The 25,932-nt window shown below is 32.7% G+C and overlaps 1 protein-coding gene across 3 annotated transcripts in view; it reads right to left on the bottom strand.

Annotated features, from left to right (window-relative positions):
- Positions 1-6,277: 6,277 nt before the first annotated feature.
- The window catches only part of LOC106872863 (uncharacterized), a 187,946-nt gene continuing 168,291 nt past the window's right edge, over positions 6,278-25,932 (bottom strand). For all 3 annotated transcript variants that reach the window (XM_052967244.2, XM_052967246.2, XM_089350998.1), the window contains exons 5-11: positions 24,745-24,897; positions 23,467-23,510; positions 22,125-22,256; positions 15,174-15,391; positions 11,618-14,980; positions 7,957-8,064; positions 6,278-7,032 (exon numbers count right to left, since the gene is read on the bottom strand). In XM_052967244.2, the coding sequence (XP_052823204.1) occupies positions 6,628-7,032; positions 7,957-8,064; positions 11,618-14,980; positions 15,174-15,391; positions 22,125-22,256; positions 23,467-23,510; positions 24,745-24,897 (4,423 nt within the window). In that variant the 3' untranslated portion in view covers positions 6,278-6,627. The remainder of the gene's footprint in view (positions 7,033-7,956; positions 8,065-11,617; positions 14,981-15,173; positions 15,392-22,124; positions 22,257-23,466; positions 23,511-24,744; positions 24,898-25,932) is intronic.

The raw sequence follows: 25,932 nt of genomic DNA, 5'->3' as shown, positions 1-25,932 counted from the left end.
TATAGGTGTACAATAACTAAACTACCTAACATGAATAATTGTTTCTAATTTAGGCATGAGATTGGCAATATTTTTAAAAGAAGGAATTTATCAATACCATCAACCCCAGTACCAGACTGGTACCTTATTTTATTGACTCTGGAAGGAAGAAAGACAAAACTGGCCACAAAAAAATTTGAACTCAGAATGTGAAGTGCCACAATTAAGCAAGAAATTTAAATCTAAGATTTTAGGTCAATTGCTATAGATCAACCAAGTTCACAACTCCATCTTTTTCTACTCTCTGTTGAAAGGCAAGTCTTGCCATTTCTCAAAGCGATTGAATTTATTGACATTACACAAAACTCTATACAACAATGTTTGTACTACTAATAACAGGAATCCTACAGATGAACTCTAATTATAAATCAAGGCACAGATTCTCTTTACTAGTGTCAAAATGAGTGAAAAAGTAAAAATAATTAAATATTAGCTAAGGTATATACAAACAAAAAGAAATGTTCAACAATGTGTAAAGACTGAACCACTGTTAGGGAAAATAAGAGCCTTTTTATATATTTACAAAACTATTTTATGTCAAGATATAATAAATCAATATATACATAAAGCTCTCATTGATTAAGATTGTCCAGTTTTCTTTTTTAATGCCCTAAACAAATGTAACAAACTCACTATTCCAGTAAGAAATGTATCATTATTGATAATATATTTTAACAGATAACCAGCTTCTCATCTTTATTATAGTAACTTATATCTGAACAAAATACATTAATATAAATAGTGAATAGTGTTACAGCAATCTATATTTGATGGTTGGTTATTTGAATGCCCAATATTATAGGAACCTACAAAAAAGAATAATGTGTAAGTAGTACTCTGTAAACATGTTTGTATATAAGATGCTGGAGTAATAATCAAGTAGATAAACATTTGAAGCTATGACATATTAGGATTTGATCAATGTAAATGTAGACGAAAATAATATTTAAAAGGTTTGACATATACTAACACAAACGTGAAAATACAAAATAAGAGCTAAATAGAAATATCCCCCCACTCTTTACCATGACACTGATTACTTTGAAATAGACAATAATAATGCGATTATTTAAGAACTCTCCTTACCTAGATTACTCTCTACATAAAAATTCAATATATAACAACAAATTGCAAACTGTTTCTTTACACTAAATCATTACATTACAATTGATAAGGGAAAATGGAAATGAGAAAGGAAGATGGTATAATTAATTAAAAAAGAAATTATTTAATTTAATGTGTGTTACTTAACCTTCTCAACCCAAGAATCAAAGAAACAAAATGCTGAACTATTTCCTAGATCCTTGTATTCCAGATACACTATATCTAGTCATGGGGAAATATTACCTTGCTTGGAGACAGGGAAGAGCTTGCAACAGGAAAGGCATCCAACCATAGAAAATCTGCCTCAACAAGTTTTGTTTACCCATGCAAGCATGGAAAAATTAACATTAACCAATGATGATGACACTAATATCTTGCTTAATGGTCAAATGACTGAATACTCATATCCTTCTCTATTTTTCACCTGCCTTGTATACATTTCATACATTCAACGGAACCCACAACAGGCCAGACAGTATTCTCAACAGAATGAGAACAAGAGAAAAGAGGAGGGATCTGTGTGTCACACAGAGAGAGAGAGAGAGAGAGAGAGTTCCAAAAAACTTGCCATTTAGCTATATTTAACAGAATGATTTAACTAAATGGACATCAAAGGAAAAGCAGTAGTTTAGAAACTAAAGAGTTACAGTTACTTACTATAAATGAACAGAAGTAAAAAAACTAACAAGCATATGCACGCACACACACACACACACACACATTCATATCACCTTATGTTTATGTAAGCGATAAAATTTGAAGAGAAGTAACTCGCTTCGAACACCAATTTTTGTTTTGTTACAATTCATATATATATATATATATATATATATATATATATATATATATATATATATATATATATATATTAATTAGAGGTTGTGTTAACCTCATGAAGGGATAGTTTCATCCAAGGAAATACTGGTTCAATACCTAGTATTTTGGGGGAATGAATTTCCTTAAAATAATAGGTAGTCTGCTAAAATGAATTCACAAACACACATATAGCATCCAAAGGTATATCTTTTTCCCTCTGGTGATATTATGCTCATGTGATACAAATGTAAATTTAATGTTTATTGAGTAGTAATAGAAATGGCTATAAGTGAAGATGACCAATTTGCTGCTAATAATAAACAATTATTAACTTCCCAATTTCTATTTTCTTCTTTTAAATGAATACAAACTATATGTTTCTATACACACACACACACACACACACACACACACACATATATATATATATATATATATATATATATATATATATATATATATATATATGGAGAGAGAGAGAGAGAGAGAGAGAGAGAGAGAGAGAGAGAGAGAGAGAGAGAGTGAGAGTGAGAGAGAGAATGCAAAATGTATGTGAAGCAGTCTTTCCCACCCTATCAGTTTTATCAACATGAAAATACATATAGATACATGCATTTTTTAAAATTCAAATTCATTTTTATGCAGAATTAGAATAATGCTATTTAGACTGTTTGAAATTTGGTGAGTGAATTTTAGAATTTCAATAATGATTTCTATTCTATAGATTATTATGTTTATGAAGGAAATATCAAAATACAATTTAATGTTTAGATTGTGTTCTCAGCAGGTAAAAGATAATATGTATACATATTATCTATTACCAAATTCCTATATAGGAAGAAAATTAGATGTAATGAGAGAAATAATAATAAAAATCGTTTTAAGGATGTAATAATAATAATAATAATAATAATAATAATAATAATAATAATAATGTTCTGCTTAAAATGTTTAAATCTGTATACAAAAGTGTGCCTGTGTGTCTGTTTACATGAATTCATCTGTCTAAATCTATTTTCCTGATAACACTTTTTATAGATTTAATAAACTGCTTCTCCAAGTAAGCAATTTTTAATACAGAAATACACTGATATCATATACTTATACTGGACTGCACAAATTCCTTGATTTGATTAAAATATAACTCAGTAAAATGTCAACAGCTGTATTGGAAAAGCATAGATTATTATTACAAAAGTCTGATAAAAAATACAAATCATTTTTGAGAAAATATTAGTTTGCATTTCTTATTTTCTGAAAATAAAAACTTATTTTAAGTCAAATGTCACTAAAGAAATGGTGTATAATTTAGAGGATTCCTGAAATACCAATTTTACTTATTCATGCGATTTGAATCATTACAGCTTTAATACTATTCTGTATTATAATTCTAACTAAATCAAGAAAATATACATAATTTTATAAACATTTCTGTGTTTATCTCAATAATCAATCATTGCTTATTTTTTTAACATGAAATATATGCAATGTATTTATGTCTGGGTTAACAAAAAATAGTAAATAATCATCCCTTTCAAGAAAGCAAGGACTTAATTCTAACAAGGAGAAAAGATGAAAAAAGTTTTGAAGTCAAATGTATAACCTGATTCACTCTGATTTCTATACTAATTTGTATGTCTTCCAAATATTTGAAATTTATCATAAATGCCTTTATTCCTCAAAGAGTAAAATAAATTTTAAAATGTAAAATATAAAGTTGCCCCAAAATGATAAATAATGAAAATATTTGCAAACTTTAACAAAAAAAAATTGTAGTAATATTCTTTTGGAAAACAAATTATCAGAAATACAAAATAAAATGTAGGCAATGTATTTAAACATGGCATTTTGTTATTTTTGATTTCATAATATCCTCCTCCCACTTTGTATTTAAAACATTTGAATCAAATCATCAAAAGACAGATAATAAAACTCATGATTTGTTTTAGTTGTCAGAAAATATTAAGACAGTTTTTAAGAAGGGACAGATTATCTAGAAATATTAGTTTACTCATTAAAAGCATATTTCTTCAAAGAAAGTTATGAAAATATATTTTAAACTGAACATAAAGACACTCTCCACTACTTACAACCACTTAAAACATGGCATAGAGGAAAGAAAATATAAAAATAAACAAAAGAAATTAAATAACAGTTCCAAATTGTATTAAATCTGTGACACAAACTAAAAGTAAACTTGCAAATATTTCACAGGGTTAAAACTTAAAAAAAAAAAATAAAAAAAATAAAATAAAAAAGGGAAATACCGGTGTGCACACACTCATACATACAACCACGAAAGTGAACAAAATCAATTGAATAGAGAATTTGTGTAGGAGGTGGTTTCAATTTTTTAAAAAGTTAATGCTAAGAGTACATGGAATGGATAGTAAATGCAGCAAATTTCTTCACTATGGTTTAAAAACTGATTAATGAATTGAAAAACACTGTTTAAAGTGAATGCACATGTATGTGTAAAGATGAAAGTAGGCTTCTTTATATATGCAAAGAAAAATTGTGAGATGATAACATATATTGGCTAAATTTTTTTGATACTGAAATAGCAAAAGGTAATTAAATTTCTATATTTCAGTGATTACAGTGGAACTAAATAACAACAGAAATAGAAAACAAAGCTATCATTAATATCTTAATATCACTGGTTCTAAATTATACATGAGAAATCAAAATTATTCTTAAAAATAAAAACTGTCTTTTAAATGGAGTGGGAAGATTTAAAAAAAAATATAGTATTGCTGTATACATACATATATGTGTGTGTGTGCATATATATGTATATAAAAAAATAATATAAAATTATATATAATATATATATATGTTCTTCATGCATTTTAATATAATCTATTTTATTATAAATATATAATGCATGAAATTATTTAAACTATAGCTGATACAAGTACTAAATTTTGACAAAATTCTTATGCTAAAAAGCAAACTAGAGAAAAAAAAAACATTTCTTAAAGTAACACATTTGCATCTTTTTTAAAGGGATCTTTAAAAAGAACACGTCTAAATTAATAATACAATTATGAAGATTGTGTTTTCCATTATGATGTGCTCAAATATACTCATTCAACAGTAAATAACTGTTTTACCAATCAACTATACAAATGACCTAAATGAGAGTATTAGAAGTATGAACATTCTTCTATATTTGGAATAAACAATTCAAAATGAAAAAAAAATAAATAAATAAATGCTAAATGTACATTTTAAAGAAAAAAATTCTTATCAAAAGAAATAGATATATTTTATGTATAAAAAGTCAAAAATATACATGTAGGTAGATTAGAGCATGAGAGAGAGAGAGAGAGAGAGGCATAGCTGGCTACAGACAAGTAGATATCTAATAAGGATTTTATATATCAGAAAAAAAAAAAATTTTTTTCTCTCCTTTCCGGTAGAATCTGATATTTTTCAAGACACAATATATCACTTTTGAAAGACAGATTAGATTAAACAAACTTTATCAATTTTTCAATAAAAGCTCTAAAAACAACCCCAAGCACTTCTATAGATAAAACCCGACTTTGGACATTTCCCAACAAAATCAGACAGTGTATATGTTGTGGAACAAATTTAGGGAGTCAGGATTTAAATTACAACAAATGGGGGTGGGTCATTAAAAAAATAAAAAAAAAATGCTTTCTAATCATTGTATTTAATTTTTTAATTTGTATATATGTATGTGAATCTGTGCAAGTGCATGTTAAAAGAAAAATCTTCACCTATTTGAAGCATATTTCTGTAGAGTCAAGTGAATTTGTTCTACTTTGACCCCCAAAAGATCATATATATACAAATATATACATACACACATATCACTCTCTGTCTCTCACTATATATATATATATATATATATATATATATATATATATATATATATATAGACACACACACACACACACACAGATATATGAACATACACAATTTGTGTATGTCTAAGTGCACACACATTAATTTACAAATATACACATATGTATACAAATATATACGTGCACATACACATGCATATATATATATATATATATATATATATATATATATATATATATATATACACACAGACACATACACACATGCATACATGTGTAATATATATATATATATATATACATATGTGCACATACACACGTATTTGGTTTCTCCTTGCAAGGATCTTTGTATTCTCATATGTCTTTGTAACTCTCACCACCTGATAACCCAAAAATGTCACCCAGGCAAGGAAAGAGAAAAGGCTTGTGTTTACACACATCTTAGTTTCAACCTGAAAAAAGTGCTCGAACATAACTGAAGAGCAGGCTTGAGGAAGTGTATCAAATAGGTACAACATTATTCAGCAGGTTGCAATCAAAGCCATCATGGGGCTCATTCAAGAAATTCTGCTTGGTCTCCCTCGGAAGAGACATGCCTAATGCTTTCTGCACCGTGACAACAAAGACACTCAAACAAAATATCCCCTGTGTAAGCAGAAAAACCATCTGTAGGTTAAGCTGCTATTTTCTAGGGGATGCACTTTTCATTGACTGACTATCTGGTTGTTGCATATGATGCTTTCTGCATGCCACTGCAGAATACTGCATTTCTTCAGAAGGGAATAATTCCCACTGAAATTGATTTTGATTACCAAGGGGCAATAGGTCCATTTCAAGGCTTGCTGATTGAACTTGAGTCTGGTGAGATAGCTGTTGTTAGGATAGGTGCTGAAACTGTAACAGCTGTTGATTCAACAACATTTGGAGAACGAATTTCCAAATATTGCTGATCTTGATGCAAATGTGTTCGGAATGGTACATGCTTTTGCTGAACCATTGCAGATGTCTCAGATAATGGAGTTTGGTTGCCGGGAAGCTGTGTTAGGGTCATATACAACTCTTGTGAACTTGTGTAAGCCTTAGGCAAAGGGCTAACCACTTGGTGTAGTTGTTGATATGCTGGTGTAATACTATCCTCACCTCTATGGTGCGCTTCTGAATGAATCTGGTAATGATCACTACGTTTATCAGCTGAAGCAAAAGTATCACCACAAATATCACAAATGTATGGTTTATCCTGCATATAATAAAAGATAAAAGTAAAGATATTGAATTAAGTTAATAATACAAAAGTACAATACAGTTCATAATCCTTTATCCAAAATTATGAAATCCAAAAGCCTTCAGAATCTTAATTTATTTTGAGTGAAATAATCAACACAAATGGAAAATTTCTGAAGGGTTTTAAAAAGCGGAGGTAAACGCAAAATGAAAGTAACAAGCAAATGTTTTATGCAGTTCAAAAGTTGAAGTGAGAGTGTAACATAGATTGGTTTTCATGGAAAGCAAAAAATTCTCTAAGTAAAACTGTTACATATCAAGCAAAACAGAACCAACATTAAATCTATATGTAAAAGAAGTATTATGAAATGTAACTGTATTTAGACTGGAATCCCATGACCAAGACGTGCCATTATATAGATGCAAATATACCAAAATTTTGCAATCTAAAATTGTCTTAAATCCAAAACACCTCCAGTTCCAAGCATTTTGGATAAAGGATTACCAACTGTACCAATATAACATTAACAAAAAATATTACTTTCAGTTAATTTTTGTTTAGAATGTTTGATAGAATGTTTATAAAATATATTTTTAACAAAAGGTTTTCATGAAGGTAACACTGTTGATATTGAGGTGAGAAAGATGATAAAAGACAAAAAGTTCCAAAGATTAGGCTTTATCAAAATGTGATAGGCTGGGACACAGTCAGTAAGGAGGGTATGTAGGGAGACATGTAAGAAAATAGAATTAATGTTTTATCAATTAGAAATAATGATTTCCTATTAACAATTTATTCATCTGGCAAAATAGGAGTATGGTTACTGGATTAACAACTACCAATGTATTATCAACAATGGATAACTATACATGACAATGATTATGACACATTGTGTTAGCTATATGACTGAAGATAGTTATAATAAAGATTAGTACCAACCAGTGAATGAGTCTGAAGATGAATTTTGAGTGACTGCTTTTTTGTAAAACCAGCATCACAATAGTCACACACATATGGTCGATGGTTTTTGTGCACCAAAATATGACTCTAAAAATGAAATAAAATGTTGAGATTAAAAAGAGTTAGTAAAACATAAATATTATACACATGACTATATACATACACACTTCACTTCACACAAGGACATATATGGAGACACATCCATACATAACAGACGCAGTACCTTGTCACAAAAACCCATACACAGACACAGACAGACACACACACACAAACACACTCAGACATGCACACACAAAGAGACAGAGGTACACACACACACATGCAAACACGAACACACAAATACATGAATATGCACAAACATACGCACATGCATGAATGTATGCATGCACACACACACATGCATGCATACATACATATGTGTATGCGCATGCACACTGACCCACACACATGCGCACAAACAAACAAAAAGAACGCAGTTCAGATAATGGACAGAGTCAACGACTATTGAAAATGTTGCAAGACGCAATGAAAATTTTAGAAAAAAAATGAGTGGAAACTTAACCAGTGAGTGTGTTAAATAATAAGGCACTAAAAGAGAATTACTCTCCCCAGACACAACAATAGATATCAGAATTACGTTAAGGTTACACATGTCTATGGAGTGCTCAGCCACTTGCACGTTAATTTCACGAGCAAGCTGTTCCGTTGATTGTATCAGCTGGGACCCTCGTCATCGTAACCATGGAGTGCTCCTTTTTTTAGATATATATATATATATATATATCTCATCATCATCATCATTGTTTAACATCGATCGTCTATGAATGCATGGGTAGGATGGTTGACAGGAGGTGGCCATGTAGAAAATCTACTGAGTCTGTTTTGGCAGGGATTTTATGGCTGGATGCCCTTCCTAACACCAACTACTCCACAGAGTGGACTCAGTGCTTTTTATGTGATGACAAAGGAATAAGTAATTATGTCATGAACTTCATGAACTTCCAGTTGTTTCTGCTATAGGAAGCAATGTACTTATAGTTGAAATGTTTGTGCATTCAATTATGAGTGCATTGCATCTTGTAGTAGAAACAGTTGTAAGCTAATGAAGTTTATGACATAATTTCTTATTCCTTTGTCATTTTAATTTCTTATTATTGCTCTTTATTTGACTGAAGCTTTTTCTGAAGCATATGTAGACTGAGTTTTAACACGAACTTACTAGTATTGCTACATATGAGCAATAAATATAAATATATTGGTTAACAGAAAGTGAGCTCTTCTGCAGTAAGACAACGCAAGACCTCATACTGCTTGAACAACCCAGAATAAACTCCAGAAACTTGAGGGAATCAAACTGATGTCACACCCAGCATATAGTCCAGACCTAGCTCCCTCAACATATTGCATAACTTGTGACTCAACACAATAGTTTATTCTAAAGAAATTTCTTTTAGGAAATGCAATGTTTTGATCAGTCATATCATACCTATTTTGAGATTTTGACAGAAATTAAAGAGACAGTATATGTATAAGTCCTTATAATCTTCTACTATAAAATGTAACAGCAATAATATATTACTTTAAACAAAAGAACTAGAAATTCATTAGAGTATTTGTGTTTTATTCATTCAACCTGACATAGTAATGCCAACCTCTGCCACAGCATTAAAGACATATGATAGAACAGCAGAGTCACCACAATGGCATTCCATATGAAGTGATACTTTCAGCAAAAGGGTAAAGAGCGAATACATTGTGTCCCTTTCCTTCATTCCAGGACAATCTCACTAGTTTCAGGATTGAAGGGATATTTACTTTGGCTAAGGCTCATTTAATGATTAGATTTGATCTCTTTGTAGCAACCAAAGCAAATTATGTTCAGTCTATATGACAATCCATGAAGACTGACCTCTGAAATCAAGGGACTTGCTGTAATGACACCCCAATTCCCCCACATATATCAACTCCAGTTCTAAGGATGATGGAGATGCAGAGCTTATCCACTCTAAATAAGTCACCAATGTTGGTCACAAGAAAAATTTGGTAATCATTGAATATTGGTCAAACTGAACAAAAAGAAAGTTGAAAATATGTTAGACTGTAAAGAGAGTTTTGTCATGCTTATCATTCATACGATATATAAATCAACCATATACAACCTGTCACGCAACCAACATAAAACTGAAATATAATAAAAAGATTGGAAAGCAGCAAAATCTTGAAATAATTAGCTAAGAACATTATGTATGATGTACAATGTAAAATCAAGAGACTGGAACTAATTAATTGTAAACTAGTGATATAGGATGTAATTAACAAATAAGAAGAAAGGCATGATAAAGACAAATAACGCAAGCAGGGAATAAGATTTGAGTAAAACCAGATCATACAAGATATAATCTAGTTTAAAACCATTTGTCTAGTTTGCATAAGTTGTGAGCAAAAAAAATGACAATTACTTTATCAGTGAATCTTTGAGCTAACAAGCAAGAAAGATGTAGAAGATGGTGAAGATTAATTTAACTCTTTCAATTCCAACCTGTCAGAGAATGACCCCAGTTTCTGCCCAAATCAAACTAATTTATTTAAATTGAAATCTTAACAAAAATCCTATTATTATATAAACAATAATGCAAGCTTCCAGTAGATAAAAGTTTCATCTAACTTCTATGTAAGAATAATTAAAAAGCTAAAATTCTTTATTCATCATCTCTTTATGTCTATTTTCTATACTGGTGTGGGTTGAATAGGTCTGAGTCTTTTCTTATTGGGAACTACTGTTTTCAAAGATTGGTACTTGCACATATCATTTTGGCTTGGTTTCCGAGACTGGATGCCCTTATTATTATCAACTACTTTGCAGAATGTAGTGAGTGCATTTTCTCATAGCATCAACACTAGAGAGGTCTATAAGTCCTCAGTGATACATAACTGAAGTGACCTCACAATCCTACACTTCCTTTACTCATTTGCCATCTGCTAAGCAACATCTCAATCCTACTTTGCTTACTAATCAATCAAGTGGGTGTGCAGCAGAGTGGCTTCCTTTGTGACACCAGTGTGTCTTATACACTACAAGTATAAAGAGTATTCAGTAAGTTTAGACATATATTTTCACTCAGGTAATGTGATCAATGAGATGAAGTGAACAAGCAGAATGATAGAAGGGGTTGGTGAAAGGAACAAGAGTAGGATGGTAGAAACAGTTATTGGGTTATAGGAGAGAGGAGAAGGTTATAGACAAGAGGATAGCAGAATAGGACACAGAGAAGAGGTAGTGATGGATGGCAATACAGATAGGGTAGGGTAGAGCATATTGAGTACAAACAGTTCAATGTAGTTCTCTCTTTTCAACCACTCATAATAACACTCCCATGCTTCTTTCTTGTCATCAACACTGTCTTGCAATTTGGAACATCTCATACCCCTGATCCTCACAAATCTCTTCTTTTCTTCTTCTTCCCTAGCTCAGTACACTTAGTATCTATTGTTTTGGAAATATGATCATGACCCCCCCCCCCCTCCCACCATACACACACACAACACACAGAATAAATGATTATAATCAAAACAGTATAAATGAAAATGATGACAATAATGTCAGAAATAATGAATATATTTTATGTAAAAAAATACTCACTTGAAGCTGGTGATGTGAAGGAAACGCAGCTTGGCAAAGATTACACATATTGGGGGAAGTAACGGCCATTACAGACATTACAGGAATAATACCAGTTCCTGTCATTTCAGTGCTGCTATTGGTTACTCTTAACCACTGGTGATTTTGAACAGAAGACCATTTATCTGATTCTAATGGTTCATCCTTAATTTTGATACTGGAATCACTATAAGGTTCTAGATAATTTTGGTAGTGTGGTCGTTGGTGTAATAAGAGCTGTGGTTGGCTTGGAGTTTCTAATCCAGTTATTTTGTTTTCTTCACTTAATCTAAATGTAGGTTCACTAGAAACACTAACACTCTGAATATTAGCTGCATTAGTAACACTCGCAGTTGTTATTAGGGAAGAAGTTTTTGCAATACTTGTCTGAGTTACTGTAAGAGATTCATCTCTCGACAAATCGAGTGCTTTTTCAGAAGCAGGGATGGTTTCAACTCTGGACGGAGCTACAACGGTGACAGCAGAAGTAGAATGACTAATTGTCTCAGATACTGAGTCTGCAAGGTTAGCAGGCTCACTATCACTTGATGATGAATGTTTGTTACGTAATTTCTCTAATGTCATTTTATGAGTCTTTGCCCATAAATGTTTAGGTAAGTGGTTTTGCTTCCAGAAGTCCACCTTACAATTCACACAGTCTGGAGGCTTTGGTATCTCTTCAGTGCTCAGTGAGCGGGAATCTGCATGTCCTTCTGAGTGAAAGCACTTATGAAGATGAGGTCGTGTATGAGAAGTAGTAGCATCTTCACTTCGATGCGTTTTCATGTGTTGTCTCCGGTGCACAGTATAGTCTTGTGAAGTAGAGAATTTCTTATTGCAATCTCTGCAACGGTTCAAGTCCTCTTTAAATGACTTCTGCATTGTCTGAGAACAGGATGTAGATATACTGGTTACAACATGTTGTTTTTCAACACAGAGTGTTTCGTTAGGCTTAGATGTTGCATTGCATCCGAAGATCTTCGAAGAAACTTGAGGTTCTAAATGTCTGTATGATAAATGCTTTTCAATGATTACTTTTTCAATGGTTGATTCTGGAATTGATCTATCAGTTGACTGTTGTTCAGACAGATTACTTGAAGATGGCTCTAATGGTATTTGACCTGAAGTTTCATTTGATTTATTTGGAACTCTATTGATCTGAGCAGTTCCAGATATCTTATCACTGAATGGCTGAGGTGACATTCGTATTATTTGTCTAGTTGGGGATTGGCATTCTAAAGACATGTCAACATGAGGTTTGGGATTAGACACAAGGTCAACATTTTGAGACATTCGGTTAGTTTGTCTTGTTGGAGAGAATCTAGTTAGAAACTGTCGGCTTGGAGACAATCTCTCTGAATGCTGACGTGAAGGTGATAATCTCTCTACTCCTTGTTGAGTTGGAGACAATTTGTCAGTATATTGCCAAGTAGGAGAAAACCTATCAACATGATGTGTTGGAGACAACCTGCTTACATGCTGCCTTGTTGGAGAAAGTCTGTTTACATGTCTTGTTGGTGAAATCCTATCTCCCAACTGTCTGTGATGCCTTGGAGATGACAATCTTTCAAGAGGATGGTATGGTGATACTCTTTCAACATAATTTTGTGAAGGCAACAAATCTGCATGTTGTTGAGATAGACTGTACCTGTCCACATGTTGAACTGTGGAATACCTATCCACATGGAGTTGTCTTGTGGGTGAATATCTCTCGACATTGCTTTGGTGAACAGGATTGTAATGCTTCATTTTCTGTTGTTGTGTAGCAGGATACCTCTCCAATTTTAACTGTGTAGTAGAGTATTTGTCCATGTTTATTTGTTTTGTAGGAGAATATTTATCTGCATTTAGTGGCTGCGTTGGAGAATATCTTTCCATCTGCTGCTGTGTCTTTGGATATCTGTCCATATTTAGTTGCTGATTTGGTGAATATGTATTTACTTGGTTCTGTGGAGCAGAATACTGTTCCATATTTGGTTGTCTCATAGGAGAATACCTTTCTCTTTGGTGTTGTTGAATTGAAGAAAAGTTGTCTGAATTTTGGTGCACTGGAAAAAATTCTTCTAACTGTGGTTGTGTAGAAGCAGAAAGATCAGTTTGGTGTTGTCTGGTTGTGGAGTAATTGTCAGCAAACAGAGTAGGGGAGAAACTTTTCTCTACATGTGTCTTTGGTGATTGTCTACTGATATGATGAACTGGTATTTGTACATTTGAAATCATTGTTGATGGTTGAATCTTGAAAGATGTTTGTTGTTCAGCTATTTGTTTTTGTTCATATAAATTTCTTCTTTGAATATCATCTACAAACATTACAGGTGAATGTCTTTCAAATGTAGATGATTGTTGTTCAGAGTGTAATTTTTGGCCAACAATTTTAGTTGGAGTAAAAACTGCAAGAGGTTGATGAGATCCTTCAGAAATATAGTTGGAAGGTTTGATGGCAGCCATGTTATTGACTTGCATATTGCTTCCAAGTTTTGAAGGTGATGACCTTTCAATATGCCTGCTTTCTGATATATGTGATTCACTATTACTATGTTGTTGCGGAGGTGACTGAATGCGTTGGTATACTGACTGGAACCCATTTTCAGGCTTGTTCTGATTTTGTGGGGATAGTCCATCTGTAGTCTGATAAGCTTGATTAGTCACAATTATACTCACAAGTGAAGAATTATTTGGTGTTTGTTGATTTGGCAAAACTACTTGCCCAATGAGTGGCTGAGGTTGCAGCTGATTATTAGAATCAGAATCATGAATAATGCTTGTTGCAACACTATTTGCTGTTTGCACACAAGAGGTTTGTGGTAACAAAACAGTTTTGGGATTACAAATTGGTGACTGGTTCTCACCAGAAGTGTCTACTAGTGGTATGATTACAGTAGATGATGTATCTTCCTTTAACTTTACATTTGTTTCTTCAGGTTTTATTTCTGTTGATCTTTCAAATGCTTGGAAAGGGTGCTGAAACTGAAATGGAGGGATAAGTGGAGAAAGAGTAATGGTAGTATTAGTAGAATTCAATGTTGTGCTACTTGACCCTTGTAACACCTGGCCAACAAGAGGGCCCATACTGCCATTAGGAAGAATTCCTGTAAAAGATAATGATACCGTGCTTATTGATGTTTGACCAGTATCATTAGCTACAATCGTTTGTAAACTCTGTGGTATCTCAGAAACAAAAATAATTTTCTGAGTTGAAGAAGGTTCACTTAATACAGGGTCAACAGAAACTCCTGAAGGTAAACAATGAGTTGGACCTTTTGTTGTCTTTAATGCCATTAGCGCCTGGCTGTTTGATAGGTTAGTCTCTTCTTTTTCAGAAGATTGTTGTCTTTTGGAATCCTTCTAAAACAAGAGAAAATACAAAAATAGTTAGAATCATGAAAATATCAATTTATGAGAAAAAAAGGGGTGGGGACATAAGAAACAAATAACAAAGAAATAATGAAACTTTATAAGCAGTTTATGATGTAATGTGTATCTATGACTACTCAATAAATTTAATTTAATTGAAAATGCCTTGAAAAGTATTACTTACTCTTTCATGAGAGATAGGTGAAGTTTCTCTTTGCACAATCACAATATTTTCTTCCTTCTCTCTAACACTTACTGAGGATGGAAACTTTTCACATTCATCAGCAGAAAAAACTTGAATTTCTGGATGTTCAGTTTGGGATGGAGACCTGCTCATACCTCTCTCAGGAGAGTCAGCCATATCAAAGCTGTACTGTCGTACCAATGTTTTTTCACTAGTATCTGGAAAGGTAAAAATAACACACAGTAGTTTGAGTTATGAAGACTTTAGGAATGCTTTGTTACAATAAATTCATTAATGTTAAATTATTTAAACTAATTGAAATCTGTTACTAAGTATATGCCCTATTGGTTCAATTTCAAGAAACATAAATGTTGTTACTTAAACCATACATAACCATGTAATCTAATCAGATCTCACTTATATTAAGCTCTATATAATATAATAGTAACTGTTTTTCTGTTTTTTACCCATTCCTTTATGTAACCCCACATTGTATTGTCCTGAAACATTACCAATTTTTTTTGTGAACCATTAGTGGTTGATAAACAAAATATTATTATTATTATTTACTTTTAACCTGCATGTTTGTTACAATCACTTGCCAAGACACAATGGGTGTCCAAGGGTGAGTGAAGGATAAGAGTTGTTACAGTATGACTGAAAGTTTGGGGAGGAGAAGTGGCAGGGGCAGTAATGAAATATCTTCATGTAATACAACACAGACATTTAAATTGATAGGGTTTTTCTAAGGATGTGAGCAATACTTGTCAGCACAATCTTTTGGATTTCTCTGAGACATGGTTCACCTGGGATATTGTCTAGATGTTTCTGACATTCCTTTTTTATCACACTGAGGGCACCTACGATAACAGGAACAGTTCTTGCTTTAAGATGCCACATCTTTTGTATTTCAATTTCCAGGTCCTTATATTTACTTAATTTGTCAAATTCCTTTACATATATATTTTTATCAGGAGAACACTTACATTCTCTCTCTTTAATAATTATGCCCAGTTGATTAGTCTGAATTGTTCTGTCAGTGTTGACTGGAAAACCCTTCAACGACTGGCTCAGGATGATGTTCATACCAGTAAGCAGGATTGTCAATTTTGTAGTGTTTACATATTTTCCAATGTAAATACTATCCTACCCTACTGTGGTGATTTTTGTATTTGTTTGGACATCCTGAAATGAGATGGTCTATTGTTTTGTCAAATGTATTGGAAAATCTGCATTTATGGTCAGAACCATTTTGAAGAACATTAGCCTGGTAGTTTCTGGTAAGCAAGCTTTGATCTTGGGCTGCTAATATGAAACCATTGGTCTTTGCTTTCAGTCTTGAACTTCTCAGCCACTGATGGCTTGCTTCTTGATCTACATTAGCATTTCGACATCAAAGAATATACTGTCCATGCAGGGGCTTCTGGCTCCACTACTCCTCAATATGTTTCTGCCCATTCTTTTTTTGATCCATTTTGTTTGTTTGGTGGCAATGGTTTCAGGTTCTTCATCTAATTCAGAGTTAATGTCAAGTTCCCTTGTGAATTTACTGCTTTCATGTTTGCATACAAGCTGCAACATCCAGTCCTCTGTACTCTCCCCATTACTCGTTTGCATGGCCCTGATCCCACTCTCAAATGAACTGAATAACACCAGGTATGGGTACAAAATTTATAACACTATAATAAACCATCTGTTTTATAAGGATGATCTGAAGCCATTTGCTAGAAATGACCAGGAGCCAGTAGGGCTGCTAACAACTGTTAAAGAGTTTAACAATGACATTGGGATGGATTTTGACCTCGATAAGTGTACTAAAGCAACTTTTGTAAGAGGTAAGCTCAGACAAACAGCTTCCATTAAACTTGACCCACAAGAAAGTTATAAATACATGGGGATAAATGGAGATAGTATACAACATGCTACTATGAAGGAAAAAATAAGAAAGGAGTACTGTAGGAGAATAAGACTTTAACACCCTGACATTTCTAGTCATCCAGTATAGTTTTAACATCATTAACTGGAATCCTATGGAGCTCCAATGCCTGGGCAGGAAGACAAGAAAATTATTAACATCTAAGAACATGAATCACTCAAAGGCAGATGTTGATCGTCTGTACCTACCTAGAAGTAATGGGGGAAGAGGAATGATACAGGTAGAACAGTGTTGTTGTTATTGTTATTATTATTAGACAATATGAGGAGCGCGATGTGATTGCAATAGTGATTTTATTGGTTGAACAATATTCCGACAGCTAGCGTGTCTTTGTCGAGTTCAAAATGAAAAGTAATAAAAATTTTAATCCAAAATATGAATGAGAGCAACCAGCATCCCCATGTTGCAGGAATGACATCATCAGTCTTCACATTTCAAATTTACAATTGGCAAAAAATAAAAGAAAGAAAAAAGAGAAAAGAAAAGGAAAAAGAAGAGGAATATTTAATCAAACAGTTTTGTGTAAATATGATGAAATTTCTCTATCATTTTATTCATCCCTTCAGGGAGTGATGTTAATAACTCACAACCATATTTCTCCTCATGCCTTTTAAGGACTGAAAGTGTAGCAGATTATTCCATCTAATTTTCTCTGTAGGCTATTGAGGTTTGTGTTACAAAGTAACACAATGAAGTTTGGACAGAAATTTTACCACCAGACAAGGGGTTGCACCATGGGTACCCCTATGGCAGTTAATTTCCCTAATGTCTTCATGACAAAATTCAAAACAGTTACTGAAGACATCCAAATCCCTACATAGTCATGAACCAATACTCTAGTTACGGTTTATTGATGATGTCTTTTTTTGTCTGGGAAGGATCATAGGATAGTTTAATTGACTTCTTGCACTTCTGTGACTGTAATGCTAAAAACTATGGCATTAAGTCCAACATAAAATTTACATCTAGTTTTTCAAAAACTAGCATTTCATATTTGGACACAAAAGTTAAGTTTTCTGGAGGCAGAAGAGCAACAGAGTTATTTTGCAAGCTCATATCATTCTACATTTACCTCCACTGCTGCTCTGATTATCCACATCATATAATTCAGTCAAATCTGAAATCCCAATTTTTGAGGATAAAACGGACCTGTACAGATATAGGGAATTACTGGAAACATGCAAATGCTTTTGTACACCATTATGGCAAATGCAGTTACAGTGAATTAAAGGAAATAGCAAATGACATAGCAAAGAAAATCTAACTCTCATGCATAATTTTAGCAAAGTACAATATCTGACAGAATTCCTTTAATGATTAACTGGCGCCGAAATTTCGCTAGCATTTCAACATGACAGTTACCAGCATGTTATGAAAAATATCCTTGTTTCAAACAAATATTTCCTCAGCCGCCTATTGAAACTTTTAGATGGAATAAAAATATAAGAGAACTATTAACCTTTACTTCTGACTCCAAGAAAACTAACATTGGAGTTCCTGCAGGCTGTAATTTGAAAAACAGCTGCAAGAGAAGTAAGCCCTGTTCATTGTGCAACAACATCAGTGAAGTGAATTCCATCAGAAATCATAACAGAAATATTATGATTTATACAGAAGGTGGAACATGTAAAGATTCCCATTTGGTGTATGCAGCAGAATGCATCAAACACAGCTTGATTTATATTGGTTGTACAACAGAACGATTAAACAAAAGATTCAATGGGCACAGATATGATGTCAGGCACAATAACAGTAGTTCAACAGAACTTGCTGAACATTTTGCATCAAACAGCTGCAATTTTGAAAAAAGATTTGGAACTACATATTCTCAGAAAATATTCTGAATCTGCTACACTTTCAGGACTCAAAATGCATGAGGAGAAATATGTTTGCTGGTGAACATCATGCCCTGCAGGGATTAATAAAATGACAAGTGAATTTCATCATATTTACACAAAACTGTTTGATTAAATATTCTCCTTTCTTTTTATTCTTTCTTTTTCTTTTTGTCAGTAGTAAACTTGAAATCTGAAGACTGATGATGTCATTCCATCAACATGGGGACGTTGGTTGCTCTTGCTTATATATTGGATTTGAATTTCTATAATTTTGAATTTTTATCACTTTTCATTTTGAAATTGACAAACACATGCTAGCTGTCAAAATATCATTCAACCAATAAAACATCTATTGCAATCACATCACACCCTGGGTGTTGTCTATTTACTTTTGTGAAGAGCTACATCAATCCTTTAAAAAAAATTATTATTAAGGCAGTGAGCTGGCAGAATTGTTAGCATGCTGGACGAAATGCTTAGCAGCATTTTGCCCATTGCTATGTTCTGAGTTCAAATTCTGCTGAGGTCAACTTTGCCTTTCATCCTTTCAGGGTCGATAAATTAAGTACCAGTGAAACACTGGGTTCGCTGTAATAGGCTAGTCCTCTTCCCACAAATTTCAAGCCTTGTGCCTTCAGTAGAGGATTATTATTATTGTTAATGTGGTGAGCTGGCATTATTGTTGGCATGCTGGACAAAATGCTTAGTGACATTTCATCCATTGCTATGTTCTCAGTTCAAATTCCACCAAGGCCAACTTTGCCTCTCATCCTTTCAGGGTTGATAAATTAAGTACCAGTAAAGCACTGGAGTTGATGTAATTGACTAATCCCCTCCTGCTAAATTTCAGGCCTTGTGCCTTTAGTAGAAAGGAAGAAGAGGATCATCATCAGCACCACCACCACAACCACCATTGCTATCATGCCAGATGAAATGTCGCTAAGCATTTTGCCCAGTGTGTTAAGATGAATATAGAATTGGTAAGTAGGAATTGTTAAAGGCTTGAATGAAACACTAGTAAAATATATCAATAAGAGAGGGTTAACAACTGTTTAGATCCAGGAGAGTTAGTGTTAATTATGTTATACAAGTGTGTTTTCTACCAAAGATCATCAGAAAATGAGTGGCTAAGCATTTATGAAGATTTTAATTGTATATTGTCTATGAGCAGGGAAAATGTAGAGTTGTAGGTGTGTTTCTTTGATATATGTAGTGACTACACCAAAGTACAGAGGAAACATTCCAAATATTACCAAACCCTAGAAGCAGTCAAGGAGACAGAACGTGGATGAGACAGACCTCTTTAAGGCACTCTGCAATAGAGCATTCTAACAGGAAGGCTCCAATAGAAAAGACGAGAAATGGATGGAGCCTATAATTAAGCAGTTTTATTGGAAGATTCTAGTGCCAGATACAGCTGAAAGCTTTGCTTATGATGATAGCAATAACATTTCTCAGAAGTTCTTTTAGAATGTAAGACCACTGATGTGTGAAGGAAGAAAGCAGTTCTCAGAGAGATCTGACTCTACAGAAGCCATATGAATGTGAAGATTCACTGATGAATGTGAAGATACAAGGTAAAAAAAGATGTGGTGAGTTAGAACTAATTCCATCACCTTTGAGATATTGAAGGTAAGAACAATAAATAAGTAATTGGCACTTAGGGTTCACTTCTTGAAGAGAAGACATTATGAAGAGTATTTCCATAATTTGGGATAGAAACTTATAATCAATGGAGTATTTGAAGATTTTAGAGGTGAAAGTGTTTGAAGATGATAGTTGAATACACCATTAAGATTTATCACCTTATTAAGATGAAGTGACTGGAGAAATTTCAATACATGGTAACTAGATAAACTTGAGGGTGAGATAAAAATCAAGTGGAGAAGGCATGTGTGTAACATCAAATTGGAAGCAAAAGTATAATATACAAAGATATTCTTTTCCTTCTTAATGGTTATAATACATGCACAATAATAATAAGAAAATACCACAGAGCAGATGGTAAACAATTTTTTCTTGACGTTGCAGGGAGTATTTTCCTCAAATATAGCTACATGTGAATGATTTGTGAGTTTTGGATTGTGAGTGAGTGAGTGATATATCTAGAAGAAGAGTGATTTCAGTAATCCATTTAACTGTCATTGATGAAGAAGTGAAGTATATTTGTTGTTAAGGTGAATCAGTATAGAACTGACAGAATTCCAAACAATTAGGTGACTTAAAATACAAGAGAATGACCAAAAGTTGTGCAGTAATTTGATGCTTTAATTAATAACTAAATAAATGACAATGAAGGGATAAGAGCAATGATTGTGGTTTCAAAGTAATAGTTGGATTTATAGAAGAGAAGATCAAAAATATGAGGTGTCAAGACCAACTGTAGCAGACAGTTCAACAAGGCAAAGAATTCAGCCTCTGTGTAAACAGTATTGGTGTAGAGGAGTGAAGTCAAGAAGAATTGTTTATACTAAAGCAACTAAATATGATGACTTTCAAGAGAAATGATGTAAATTCTGAGGGCTGGAGAAGTTTCTAGAGTGAAGAAAACAGCAGATGAACTAAGGCTTGAAACTTGCAATCACAGTATGAAAATTTTTTTTGTTGTACTGACTGGAAATATTTATTGCAGTAAATGGAAATGTTTTCATAGACTTCTTTATATACACTGTACATCAACTATAGTGTAGGCGTAATGGCCCAGTGGTTAGGGCAGCAAACTCGTGGTCATAGGATCGCGGTTTCGATTCCCAGACCAGGTGTTGTGATTGTTTATTGAGCGAAAACACCTAAAAGCTCCACGAGGCTCCGGCAGGAGATGGTGGCGAACCCTGCTGTACTCTTTCACCACAACTTTCTCTCCCTTTTACTTCCTGTTTCTGTTGTGTCTGTAATTCAAAAGGTCAGCCTTGTCACACTGTGTCACGCTGAATATCTCCGAGAACTACGTTAAGGGAACACGTGTCTGTGGAATGCTCAGCCACTTGCACGTTAATTTCATGAGCAGGCTGTTCCGTTGATTGGATCAACTAGAACCCTCAACGTCGTAAGTGACAGAGTGCCAGCAACAACAATATCAACTATAAACAGCATCAAGATTTAAAATATTACAAAATTACAACAGAAAGTTTTTTTTTCAATGAAATATGTTTTACATTTTGTAACTAGTAAACTCACCTGTTTTGGTATGAGATGCCACATTGGTTGAAATTTCTTTTGCAGCATCTTCTGATGGCTGCACTTGTCTTTGAGACAGATCTAAAAGACTACGAGCAATCTCATTATCAATTTGTGATTGGTTTGCCACACCTGTCCAAAGGAAAATGGGAAATAAATTGTTGAAACAAACTTATATGCAAAATTTATGTTAATCATTATTTTGTTGATGTTTTCAATAAATATTTTAACTGAATTGAATTATATAACTGCCCCTCGTAACAAGGTATCTAATTATTATTATTTTTTGTGGGGCACCATTAATCTACTACATTATTCAAACTTTCATAATGCTATACTAATTTTAGAAGCATTATTCCTTGAATATAGTGATTATACAAAGGAGAAAAAATATTTATTTACAATTAATTAACATAACAATTTTTCAACATAATCCTCTAAATATTTAATATGTTATTTCATGAGATTCAGTTTTCATAATTTTAGCCTTGAAGATAAACAACTGATACTTTAGGCGAGCTTGAATTTCTTTGTTTGCTGGTTTCTTGTAACACTTCATTCCCTCTTCTTGATAAGGTTGCTGTATCAGACCTTCAGAGTTCATTAAAAATATAAGCATCACACTTCTATTTGTTTATTGGTCTTTAATTTATTTGATAAGACTTCAGATGTTTGACTAACAAACTTCCCACTGAGATAAACTGATTCTTTTTCCTGTACCCCTTTTCCTATATTAGGATAAACAGGATACCTTTGAAAGCTTGGATATTTTCACATAAATTGTTGGACCCTATTATGATAATATCTGTTTCTTCTCTCATACTGTCTATAGCAAACTTCTTTTATGACCTAAAATCCTACACTAAATAGCATTAACTATTTTTTTTTTAATATGTAACCATTGCATTTTATATACTTTACATGCATACTTTCCTTCCTGCATGAAACCCAAGGAAATTATTTACTTCAATGTAGCAAAACTTTTCAATAATTGGTTCCCTTCTGAATACAAAAGGCTACAAATATATATCATTAATCAAAATTAACGGATACTAATCTAGAAACTTTATAATTGAAATGGGCTACAGGCTTACTACCTCTTTTGATTGATCAATGTCTTTTTCTTGCATCTTTCTTAAAACCTTTAGTGTTAAATAAAATAAAGCATCAGAAGTATTTCCAATAGCAAGGTTATAGTTGTTATTTTCCAAATATGTAAGAATTATGTTGAAGAAACACAAAGGGATTTATATAGCGTATAGCTTTTCTTATCATATTGTTTCACTGAAGCTATTTGAGTATTGGGTCAAAAAGGCAGGCAGAAAAAATAAAAAGAACTTACCTGTAATCATGGCAACTGATGAACTGGAAATTGTTGCTGTCAAACTAAAAAATGTAATTGATAAGAAAAAATAAAGGATATGAAAATAAACAAGCATAGCAGAAATATCTGTATATAATTAGAATCTTTGATTAAGCATGATGAATTAATTAAATACAACCAGGAGTAACTAAAAGTTTTCAACAATTTTACTCTTCTTAAAACTATTCTATCAGTAAAATGAAGTAAAATATAAGTGCATGAACTTTCCTTCCTCAAATTAAGCTTACACTTTAATGCTTAGTTCAATAAGTCATTTAGTTTCTGAGACAGGCAAAAATATTTAGTTTAGATGTATAGCAATAAGAAAAGATAAATTGCCTTCTTTAAATCCATGAGAGAATTTTAATTCTATATTAAAAAACCAATGAAACATTGGCTCATTATATGGTATTTAACGAGTCACTAGACAAAATGGCTTACAGTATTTAGTTACAATCTATTACATACATGATGCGGTAAATTCTTGCTGGTTTAACTTTGCCTTTCATCCTTCTGGACTCAATTAAAATCAGTACCAATCATGTACTGAGATCAATTTAATCAACTTTGCTCTTTCATAAAATTTGCAGCCTTGTGCTGATGTCAAAACTCAATTATAATTATATAGAGATCCTACAGCTTACAACATACATGGTCCCATGTTATAGTTAAGTAATCTGAACCAACTAATCTTAAATGTCTTAGCCATAGACTTAAAATCATACTTGTGAATAAATGTAAACTGTTGAGTTTTTAGTTAGATGGTTGTCCATTGAATTCCACTTGTAATTCCATAATTTTTGGAAGTACAACTAAAATTTGTCAAAAATTACTGTTTATGACTAGATTAAAAAAACTCTTTATATCCCCAAGATCCAGCATGGCCAAAGTCTTGAAATCTAAAATAAATAAACTAAAGAAGTTTGCTCATCCTGCTCATCATCACCATCTTTATATCTCTTTTCAGCTTTAACTCAAATAATGTGCGGTAGCCACGTATTTCCTCTACAGCAAGAAACCTGTTCCTACCCTTTCTTTCATACTTTAACTTCTGAATACCTAACATAAAGCTTCCTTACTCTCCAATTAGTTGAAGGGTATCTTAGCCCTGTTAGCTATATTGTAACCTCACCAGTGCTGGAGTCACAAAAACAATACCCAGCATATTCTGTAAATTGGTTAACATTAGAAAGGGCATCCAGTCATAGAAGTCATGCAAGAATCTCCTCAGATTTATAAAAGAAATTGTCTACTAACCCTGATGTTCCAACATAGACAGAGGTCATAGACACAGCAATTTCTGAGCCACTAGCATGTTCAGATTCTGAGACCTCATAGGAATTAACTTCTGATATTCGACTTGTTTCAGCAACATCTAAACTTGAAGAATGTGTTGGCATACCACATTCACTGTAAAAATAACAATACCAAAATATATATATATTAGAATATTAAAGCAAAAAAAAAAAAAAAAAGAAAGAAAGAAAATTTTTAAATGCACACAACAATTAAATGTAATAATAAAGAACATTTAAACATCCCACAGTCCCAAAATATTAAAAATTCTTCTTTCTTTGATGCAACTCAGAGTCATTAGTTTCTATCTCATTTTATTTGCAAAGAATTTTGTAAACCACAGGATTCTGCTATCAAGCAAGAGGATCAACTTGCCATAGACCAAGAATTCTGAGTTGGGAGACAATTCAACTCAGTACTTCAAATCATCATAATTAATTAATATTGAGATAATTTTAGAAAAAACTCAGGTAAAATTAGCGTTTTATTAAAAAGCCACAGAACATTGGTATTATTCAAAATCAGTTGGAAAATGGATGATTTCATTAGAACCAGTCATGTGAATAGATTGCAAATGGATATCAGGCAATGATTGTCTGTTGGTCCTTTCAGAACAGAACCCTTCTATGACAAAAAACCCTGTTCTTAGCTTCAGCAACAGCTGCACATCTTTCAATAAATCATTAAATGAAAAGCACAGACTAGGAAAATCTTTTGGATCAGAGAAATGAAAGAATGATTTTTATTAGTTCAAGTATAACAATTTGGAAATTAATGTACTGTAGTGTCTTTGAAAGAGGATAGAGTCATGCATTTTTATCACATATTCAAACAAATGAAATTATCTCTTTCATATGCATCAACCAAGCCTCCACAAAATGTTTTTAGCATTCAAATATGTTTGTAGTGCAATTTTTAGATCAAACTATTAATATATCCTGCTATAAATCGGAAAGCAAATACCTATCATATTTTATAGTTTCAAGTCTAAATAGCTCATTAAATAGGATGTTTTAAAAACATTTTTGCATCATTCTGAAAAGTAAAATTATATTTACTAACTGAGAAGGAATTTTCATCTACAGTTCAATAGTCCATTACTTTATAGTGAAATACATTAACATTTCATTAAAAGACAATAAAATATTC

Source organism: Octopus bimaculoides, chromosome 4 (assembly GCF_046866305.1).
Source record: "Octopus bimaculoides isolate indiv1 chromosome 4, ASM4686630v1, whole genome shotgun sequence".
NCBI classification, from domain to species: domain Eukaryota; kingdom Metazoa; phylum Mollusca; class Cephalopoda; order Octopoda; family Octopodidae; genus Octopus; species Octopus bimaculoides.
The sequence above is the reverse complement of the archived record's forward strand: the minus strand, read 5'-3'. Positions and strand labels throughout refer to the sequence as shown.